The 9,422-nt window shown below is 39.7% G+C and overlaps 3 protein-coding genes across 5 annotated transcripts; all 3 read right to left on the reverse strand.

Annotated features, from left to right (window-relative positions):
* Positions 1 to 523: 523 nt before the first annotated feature.
* Positions 524 to 3,189, reverse strand: LOC106295893 (DEAD-box ATP-dependent RNA helicase 9). The gene is made up of 7 exons (XM_013731894.1): positions 2,648 to 3,189; positions 2,439 to 2,566; positions 1,935 to 2,346; positions 1,752 to 1,850; positions 1,442 to 1,666; positions 1,192 to 1,353; positions 524 to 1,102 (listed from the first exon to the last, which is right to left on the reverse strand). The coding sequence occupies exons 1-7, from the start codon at positions 3,068 to 3,070 to the stop codon at positions 746 to 748; spliced, it is 1,806 nt and encodes a 601-aa protein (XP_013587348.1). The 5' UTR covers positions 3,071 to 3,189; the 3' UTR covers positions 524 to 745.
* Positions 3,190 to 3,852: 663 nt separating this feature from the next.
* On the reverse strand, positions 3,853 to 4,872 carry LOC106292527 (40S ribosomal protein S10, mitochondrial). Of its 2 annotated transcripts, none has more exons than XM_013728131.1 (2): positions 4,476 to 4,872; positions 3,853 to 4,380 (listed from the first exon to the last, which is right to left on the reverse strand). In XM_013728131.1, exons 1-2 carry the CDS (start codon positions 4,800 to 4,802, stop codon positions 4,024 to 4,026), a joined length of 684 nt encoding a protein of 227 aa, XP_013583585.1. In that variant the 5' UTR covers positions 4,803 to 4,872; the 3' UTR covers positions 3,853 to 4,023. The 2 variants fall into 2 exon arrangements, with proteins under 2 accessions (XP_013583585.1, XP_013583584.1); XM_013728130.1 differs by having other exon boundaries at positions 3,853 to 4,383; positions 4,476 to 4,871.
* Positions 4,873 to 5,023: 151 nt separating this feature from the next.
* On the reverse strand, positions 5,024 to 8,153 carry LOC106292536 (endoplasmic reticulum-Golgi intermediate compartment protein 3). Of its 2 annotated transcripts, none has more exons than XM_013728144.1 (12): positions 8,028 to 8,153; positions 7,517 to 7,613; positions 7,346 to 7,428; positions 7,157 to 7,232; positions 6,984 to 7,051; positions 6,786 to 6,876; positions 6,544 to 6,653; positions 6,385 to 6,468; positions 5,959 to 6,105; positions 5,668 to 5,776; positions 5,471 to 5,590; positions 5,024 to 5,385 (listed from the first exon to the last, which is right to left on the reverse strand). In XM_013728144.1, exons 2-12 carry the CDS (start codon positions 7,602 to 7,604, stop codon positions 5,309 to 5,311), a joined length of 1,053 nt encoding a protein of 350 aa, XP_013583598.1. In that variant the 5' UTR covers positions 7,605 to 7,613; positions 8,028 to 8,153; the 3' UTR covers positions 5,024 to 5,308. The 2 variants fall into 2 exon arrangements, with proteins under 2 accessions (XP_013583598.1, XP_013583599.1); XM_013728145.1 differs by having other exon boundaries at positions 7,517 to 7,605; positions 8,028 to 8,145.
* Positions 8,154 to 9,422: the final 1,269 nt, after the last annotated feature.

The raw sequence follows: 9,422 nt of genomic DNA on the forward strand, positions 1-9,422 counted from the left end.
AAAAATGAAGAAGGATGCAAAAATTGTTATCAAATCTTTATTATTCATAATCATTGATTGTCATATATATGTAAATCATATTAGGTAATTCCGTAGCTTTTATTTAAGGAAAGAATACACACTTCCTATATTTTAGGTTAATATAATGTTCTCTACTGTTATATAATTATGAAATAATGTGACACCATTAGATTAAACTATACTTTATATTAGATGCTCTAGAATTCTTTGAAATGAAATTTAGAAGGCATTTAGAGTGCCACCTAGGATTTAGGTTTTTTTCTAATTAATACAAAATTAAGGTTCTAATTTTTCGAATGCTTCTCAATTAATATATAGGAGATATATTGAAAACCTTACGAGTATCTTTTATTATCATATATACACTGTTAGTGCACAATGGGCAACTTCTCGTCAGCACTTGCCATGATTTAATGGTTCGGACAGTTCAGCATTGAGATAAGTTGGGAACATAGCAAGATTAAGTCAAATCAAGTGTTTATTTGGTTAATACTCTTTATGATGGACGAGAGAATCGTTTATGTTAATGGAAGTGGCCAAGTACAAATAGAAAGGAACAATACTTCTTCTACCCATGTAGAAAATAAATGATGACAATAAACTTCAAAATAAAATAATGTTTGTTTATGAGACAGGGAGCTAACATAGCTTTGACTCCTTGTAACTAAACTCCCTACTCGAGACACCAAGCCCTCCCTCCATTATTGCCGGTCGGATCATTAACTCAGTAAGAGCTGTTAGGATCCTTTAATCCAAACCCACCAAAGCTGCTCCTTCCACTTGACTGTGAAGAACGGTCTGAACCAAATCCCCCATAACCTCCTGATGAACGGTTTGAACCTCCTGAACCAAAGCCCCCGTAACCAGAGGAACGATCTGAACCACCAGAATAACGGTTGCCTGATCCTTCTGAACGATCACCACCATATCTACCACTACCACCACCACCACCATAACCACCTGAACGACCACCATAGCTTGAACTGCGATCCCTCATACCTCCTCCATAGGATCCACCAGATCGACCACCTATTCCTTCAAACATGCTTCCGCTTCCACGCTCCACAGGAATGCTAGGAAGCTGCATTAACCCAACCCAATACCAAAGTTTAGTCTAAGTAGAAGAAACAAAAAAAAAGAGAGGGTAAGTAAAGTAATAGAGTCATATACCTCAGTGAATTTGCTTCCCACTTCTCTCTCAATCATTTTAACTGCCCTTGATTGCTCTGGACCATGAATAAGAATCGCATTTCCTTTCTTTCCAGCACGACCTGTTCTCCCCGTTCGGTGAACAAACGTCTCCGTGTTATTAGGAAGCTCGTAATGAATTACCTATATTCACGCAATCAAAAGAAAGAGTTAATAAGATAAGAAACATAACTCGTTAAGAACAAGAAAAGAGTGTAGTTTTTTTACTCACCAAGTCGACATTAGGGACATCGAGTCCACGAGCAGCAACATCAGTTGCAACAAGGATATTGAAATTCCCATCTCTGAAACCAGCTAGTGTTCTTTCTCTCTGGCTCTGCGATATGTCACCGTGTAAAGCTTCACATTTGAAGGTTTTCGCCAATCCATACGAAAGGCGATCAGCATCACGTTTAGTTTGTGTAAACACGATGCATTTTCCTCCTTTACCATGCGCCTGCAAACGGAAAAAAAAAAAAAAAAGTACTATAAAAGCCTTCCCGATAAATAACAAGAAAAATCACAACCAGAAGCATGCATACCTCTACAAGAGGACCAATGATGGATGCTTTTCCATAAGAATCTGCTGAGATAGAGTACATTGTAATCCCATCTGCAAGTTTCTGATCAGAATCTCCAACCTAAACACACACAATCAGTCACCTCATTAACTAACAACTCTGCTAAACCAATATATTCACAAGCAGGTATGGGAGATTACTCACAAGATCAATTGTCAAAGGATTATTCAGGTACTTTTTGGTGAGAGATCTGATCCAACTCGGCATTGTAGCAGAAAACATCATGCTCTGACGCTTCTCAGGCAACTTTTGCAATATAACTTCAACATCCTCCGCGAATCCAACCTGAAGCATCTGATCAGCTTCATCGAGAACAATAAACTGAACCTCTGAGAGATTCAAAGCTCCCCTTTTCATTAGATCGATGATACGACCCGGAGTTCCAACGGCTACATCGACACCGTAGTTGAGCTCCCTCATCTGCTGTCCAATGGGTGTACCCCCGTACAGACAGATGGTATCCAAGCTTGGAGCAGACTCCCTGAACTCCTTCTCAACCTGACGAGCAAGCTCTCTTGTCGGAGCCAGAACCAAACAAAGAGGGTTCTTCCCACGCCTGTCACACACATCAAAGGCTACATAAACAGGCAAACGAAGAGAGACTAGACTGTAAACACAAAGTACAATCAATCAAGGGAATAAACAAACCCGTGTTTAGCGTTGAACTTGATGATTTTGTCGATGACGGGAATCCCGAAAGCAAGGGTCTTTCCTGTTCCTGTCCTAGCACGACCGATCATGTCCCGACCTTGCATCGCTGGCTCAAGCACAGCTTTCTATACAAACCAACAAACATCAAAAATCAATGAAAAAGCAGAGACCTTTAAATTGATCTGATTGAATAAACAAGAGCATACCTGAATAGGGAAGAGTTTATCGATTCCTCTACCACTCAAAGCTTTGACGATCTCCGGAGAGATCCCAAGGTCAGATATCGCTAACCCATCACCGCCGTCACCGCTGCTGCCAACACTCTCCTCCGAATCTCCTCCGTCATACGAAGGGGCGTAATCTTGAGCCGCGAATCCAGCGGAAGAAGCCATGGACGCTCTGAACTCCGACGGTCGGGATTGGAAATGAAAGTCTCTCGCTTTAACGCCATACGGGTTCGTAGTCTGAGGGAGAGCGGCGCCAGATTTGAGATCGGAGACTGTGGCGGCGGAGGGGGATGGAGTAAGGTGGTGAAGTAGAGCGGCGTTGATGGAGGTGAGAGAGGCGGAGAGAGTCTGAGTCCGCCTTGAGGCACCAAGGACGGATCGGCGGAGAACTGTGCTGATCATTTTCAGATCTAGAGGAGGGAGGTGAGATGAGAAGGAAAATGTTTGACAGAGAAAACCCAATTAGGGTTTTAGGGTTTTAGTGAGGGGGCCTTTAAAGAAGAAGAAGGCAGGTGGCAACTTGAAAGTATCTACGCCTCCTACAAGTATTAAAAAAAAAAAAAAAAGATATTTTGTTATAATCGCCTGCAGGTGAGTGTATGGTATACTCCTGTACCTGCTGCGCGAGTTTATTTTTCCTTGAGCCCAAAGGTGTGAACAAAGTGGGCCGAGTTAAGTAATTCCGGATTTTATAAATACTAATTTGAAATTGTCGACTCTTCGTCACAATTTGAATTGGTTATTTTGACTTTTAACTAATGTTAATTAATTTTAAAAATATCTGTTCAATGTGCATGTCTAACCTACTACTCGGCTGGGAAATGAGAATCATTTTACTGACAAAATAGATCCACTCTTTTTCAAAGCTGTAAACTACTCGCGCTTATGAAGATTTTCATGGCGGCTTCAACCATAGTATGACTCTGTACATGGGATGCCGTGAAGACTGATAACAAGTCTGGTGATCACTGAGACTAAACTTGCTCTGAGCAAGCGTGGGATCGAGGTAATTGTGTCCCAAGGCCATTGCTCAACTTACTGGATTGTGTTTTTCCAATTCTCTACTCTGCTTCACAGCATTAGAATTCATATGGTACTACTTATTAATGAAAACATTCAAAAGACTAACTATGATATATTGGAAGTCTATTTTGTTTTGTCAAGCAATTTCAATAGAAAAATCATCTAACAAACACATAATGAATTGGCATATAACATTGCGCACCAAAATTCAAACTAAAACCATGTATAGCTGACTTATCTGTTGAATCCCGTAAGATTCAGACATTATTGCAGGATCAGGTCAAAACCCCCACCTGTAAACATTCTCAGAAACGATATCTCTAAGCCCTGTCTCACTTGCTGCCTAACACAGGAGACATATCCAAACGGGTCTTGCAGTGGAACTGCAGCTCGTACTGAGCTCCGAGGATACGGTAACGCTTCAACCAAAACAGCTTGTTGCTAAGCTCGTGGCTCTGAGCTTTGATGACAAGAAACCGTTTCTTGAACCTCATCTCGAACTGCTCTCTGGACTTCTTGTCGACGTGAGGGGAACGAAGCACCGTGTACAAGGTCCTTGTGTCGGGCATGGCGGCGTAGCGACTGTGAGGAGGAAGACACCAAGCTTCCTTCTCCGGGTTATCGAATGAACGGATCGCAATGCAGATCCTCGTTCCTTTGATCTTTGATGTGCTTTCTCCTCCTCCTTTCTTCTAATTTAAAACCGCAACACACAAGAAAGAAGCAACGGTTCATAACTGTATTAGAATCATCTAAGAACGAGTTTTAGAGAAGGAAATGGTACCTTCTTGCTCAATGGTTTGACATTCTCCGGAGAGATTTTGATCTTAGCTGAATCTCCGATGCTGCTTTCACTCCCTGTGGCGTAACCTCGAAACGAGATCTTCGCCGGGGAAACCATAGAAGGCTCAGATCTGATGTGGAAGTCCCTCGCGCTGATAACGAACGATGCGGAGGAGAGAGTAGATCCATTCCCAACCAGATTCAGCTTCACGGAGGCTCCGGTGGCGGCTGAAGTGATATTGAGTGAGAGACCCGAGTCAAAAGAGGTCAGCGCGGCGGAGAGAGCATGCCTCGACGGCAAGGAAGATCTGCGGAGTACTCCGATCATTTCAGATTCGACGGCCACGAAGACGAGAAATGAGACAGAGCGAGAGAGAAGAAGGAATTTTTTAACAAAAAAACGTGTTCCCAACTAGGGTTTTAGTCAGGATCGCCTGCGACGAGTATACGCTTTTTCACATGCACGCGCGACACGTTTGATAAGTATATATATATATATACAAAGGCTGTTGTTTGCCTGTCTGTTTCTATTCTTTTATTACCTTTGAGAGGTTGTAATCATGGCCATTTTCTCAGTCAAGTTAGAAGATGCACAAAAGTGTGTATAAAGTTACATATAATTCTACTAAATGATGATGATGACCAGAGTAGTAGATACATAAGGGAGAGAGAGAAAGCGATCAAAAAGACTTGAGAACATGCAAAAAAACTACATCCATGTATCAATTGCCCTGGAATCTCCGGTGGGTATTGTCTCGGAAGGTAGATACACGTTTCGGGCTTTGAGAGATTTCTTCTTTCTTCCTTCCTTTCCTTTTTTTCTTTCTCTCTGTTTCACTTGTGTATGCTTCTGGTACTCGGTTTCTTGGTGAAATATTCTATCATACGGAACATCCAACGATCTAACATTCCTGTTTAAGACCATTACATAACTATATTAGGCAAATATTTTTTTTGAAAAATGACTATTGAGACTAGATAGAGATGGGATGGAACCTGTCAAAGCAAAGGTACCGCCTAACACAGCGCAAAGCCGTGTGATCAAGTGGAGAAAACTACGGCGTTCTTCCTTGATGGTCACAGTGATTGGTGACAGGTCATATAAGAAGTAGACAGCTGAAAATGAAAAAGATCATAGATGCCATCAACAAAGAGTAATAAGAACCACTGGAAATGAGGTTTGATCGACTAACCTGGCCATGTCCGGTCAAACGCGTTCATTGGTGTGTAATATTCCGTTAAAGAGTACTGATTCGTTGTCAGTATGTCTTTTGAGAGATATCTATATTCCGTTGGAACAATCTGCAAGCCGTACACCAGAAAGACATCAACTATAAATAATGTTCATATCTCAGTATCTCACGAAATGGATCATAAAGCTACTAGCCAGACCAGTAAGTGTCTTAATGAGAGCATACTTAAAGATATACAGCCATGCAGAGAGATGTAAGTGAAAAAAACAGTGATGGATTTAGATAAAACACCTTAATATAGTATTTGAAGGTTCCACTGGTGTCATGCAGGATTCGGTTTGTGCCATCAAGTGGGTTGTGAATTCCGGGGTACTTGGGCCCAAACGATAGATCATGTATCATATGGCTCACGTTTACGTTTTTGGACCCTCCAAATATCTGTTCAGAGGGTAAAAGAGATCAGTTAGATACTATAGTATGCAAAATAGGCAATAGGAGCATGGAATATCAAATAGTTAAATCGGTGAATGAGGTGCAAAATGCATTTACTGGCTTCCATATTGTCATATCAATGGAATCAAACATCAATAATGGTCACATGGTACTTAATCAAACTAAATTACCCAATCTTGAGTTTAAAGTATGTTCTCTTGATTAGTGGTTTCAGACACTTTTGCACTTAGATGATTTTATAAAGAGAGAGATAATGATACCAACCATTTGAGCAACGTAGATGTTCAGCCCGTGAACTGAAACGTGGAAGTTTCCAGCAACCCGTTGTACATCTAGAACACCATAAACCTGGGGGGAAACAGCCAAACAGATCAGTCTCTGGTTTTCTAGTTTGTCTATTGACAAAGGGATGAGGTTCTATACCCGACATCCTTCTCCATCCGCCAATGCTTGCTTCACCTTTTTAATCATCGTCTCAGCAGCTTCGTCAAACCCAAGTAGATTTAAAGCTTCCGTCTCATTCTTGTGTTCATCTTCAGCGAAGCACAAAAGAAACCAAAATTGAAGTGATTAAGTCTCTCATATAGTACGCCTCAACTAAACTTGTGAGATTCTAATAACGTATTGAGAAAATACACATTCTAGCTTAGGTTTAGAATGGTTACCGTGCTTGTGAGATGAGTGATCATGCTCCTTTTCAACAAGATCAGATATATATTCTGTGCCAATGATATGACCATGACTGTTGAGACGGAGCTGCATATACTCGTAGTTAGTGAGCAATTAAAGTCTATTATAAACCAGTACACTAGAGAAAAAAAAAGACTTTGTGATTTTTGCATTAGCATCTTGATTCATCTTACCTTCCAAATGTTTGTATCAAGATCAACTTCATGCTTCCCTGACATGTCGATAGCATCCATGCTCAATACTATAAAAAAAACAAATAAAGATCAAAATGATCAAAGTTTACAACCATTACTATTCCAGAAGGTATGGAGATAAGAAGTATGCGATCAATGGATTGGAAGTTTACCATCACAAGGCAAAGATGGGAACGTCATATTTACATGAATGGGAAGAGTTTCTCCACGCTTTAAGTCCACTGACATCTACAAGAAACATACATGATCCATATTACATTTTGATTACAGTGGGTACATATATAAAGGAGAAAACCCACTACAAGCCAAGGAACAGGTTTTGATGGAACCAAAAGACATACCTGATGCACTGTAAGTGTATTAAGATAGTAACTCAGCTCGCTCAAGAACAACGTAGCCATTATAAAGAGCCCAACAATGGATACTACAAATAACCAATAAATCTAAGATGTTAATAAATAAGCAAACACACATCAAAGGAGAAGGGAAGAAGAAGAAGAAGAAAGCATTACCAACGGCACCAGATTGAGTTTTCTGAAGGAGATGATCCTCAGCTCTTGGGAACGCATCGATGCTCCTCAGAGCCTGCTTCACACCCATCCTACCAAACTACAAAACCAACATCAGATAACCAAACAATGTGGCACGAATTCAACCATCAAATACTTCCCCCCCCCCCCCCCCTTTCAATACCCATTTCTATCTCTTTTTTTTAATATATTTATCGATCTAAACAAGCAGAGAGCTTCTATAGAGGTTTTATCTTAAAAGGGGGTCTAACTCAAAATCAACCAATCAGATATGCAGGGTAAGATTAAAAGGGGATGGATTTTCGAGAATTAATCTCGAAACCCACATCTAATTAATCCAAATTAAGACTTCTAGTATGATCTTCACCGGCCCTAGATGTGAAAGTTCTCCTCTCTCTGAAGCGGATGAAAGAAACGTATGCGTAGAATGGCAATAACAATGGCACGAATCTAAGATATTCTAAAGGGAGATAATTTGAAACGGAGATGGTACCTTGAATTGAGGCTTATGAGGATGAGGCGCGTGCGCGTGCGCGTGCGACGATAGAAAGGATTGGGGAAGAAGAGAGAGAGAGAGAGAGATCTCCAGGTCCGGAGAGACAAAATCGATGTTTGAACGGCGTCGCTCTTTTTCCGTCCTCTCAATATTTATTTATTGCTCCCTTAACTTATTACAAATTTCAATTTAGCATTACTAATCTTATTATTTACGAATCAACCCCTCATATTCTCAGAAGATGATCATTTTGGGACAGTGAAAATGTTTTCGATCATAGTGTACACATATAAGATGCTTTCTTTTTTTTTGTGCTAAATATAAGATGCATTTTCTTTTTTTTTTTTTCTTTTTTTGGTGTAAATAAGATGCATATTTTAACTACTTTATCGCATTTTTTTCTTGATAGTTAGCCTGTGGTTTTCAGTCTGTTTGATAATTCGTTCTTAGGTAAGATTTTTAGTTTTAATTGTATAGGAAGATAACGTTATTGTTTGTTTTGTAATCGCTTACGATAGATACATTCTTAAATCTGAATATGATTTAATCGACTGTTGTTGCCCATTATCGCCAGCGCACTGTGAAATAAGTATGCCATTACAAGGTTTTTGTATATCTTAAAAGTGGTTAAAAAACCTTATGAAGCATTAGTGATCTAGTTTCCTTGGTTTAAGTCTAGACTTAATATATGTGCAAGTCATGGAAAGTGGACCAGCTTCAACCAACACTATAAAGCAAGTATTAAAGACAATCATCTGCTAACATTAATCATGATGTGCGATTTCCACATGGCGGGATTTTGGTTGTTGATGAGAGTTAGAGACTGACAAGAAAGAAAAAACAAAAACAAATTTGATTGGGCCGAGTTAATAACGTCATTTGATTTGAGAGATTGGGAGTTTGGGACCCATAAGCCCAAACATAAACTCCCCGCCATAAACTAACACCCAAAAGGATGCTTTGTTATACAAAGCAACTTCACGTTTTACATATGACTTCCAGACAACAAAACATATACATTGGTGGTATTGCTCTAGTTGCATTGGTCCCCAAAACAAATAGATTGATGGAATCAGTTAGGAAGTTATGTGATAAACATCTTTAAAAACAAGATCTAAACCATATATTCTAACTCTTTTTTTAGACTCACTGTTAGTAGATTGGTGGGTTTACTTTAATTGCACTGGTTCATCTCTATCTATCTTATTAAAGTAGAAGTATTTTAAGTTTTTATTTGACAATATAGATAGCAGTTAAAAAAAATAGTGTTGTTTGGAAACATGGATAGCAGTAAGTTACGGAAAAAAGTAACTGACATTTTTTTTTTGTCATCGACTTATACAGATTCATACTGACTCTGTAAACCAAACCGGGTGATCTGTATCCATGTGA

The sequence above is a fragment of the Brassica oleracea genome, chromosome C5 (genome assembly GCF_000695525.1).
Source record: "Brassica oleracea var. oleracea cultivar TO1000 chromosome C5, BOL, whole genome shotgun sequence".
Taxonomy (NCBI): domain Eukaryota; kingdom Viridiplantae; phylum Streptophyta; class Magnoliopsida; order Brassicales; family Brassicaceae; genus Brassica; species Brassica oleracea.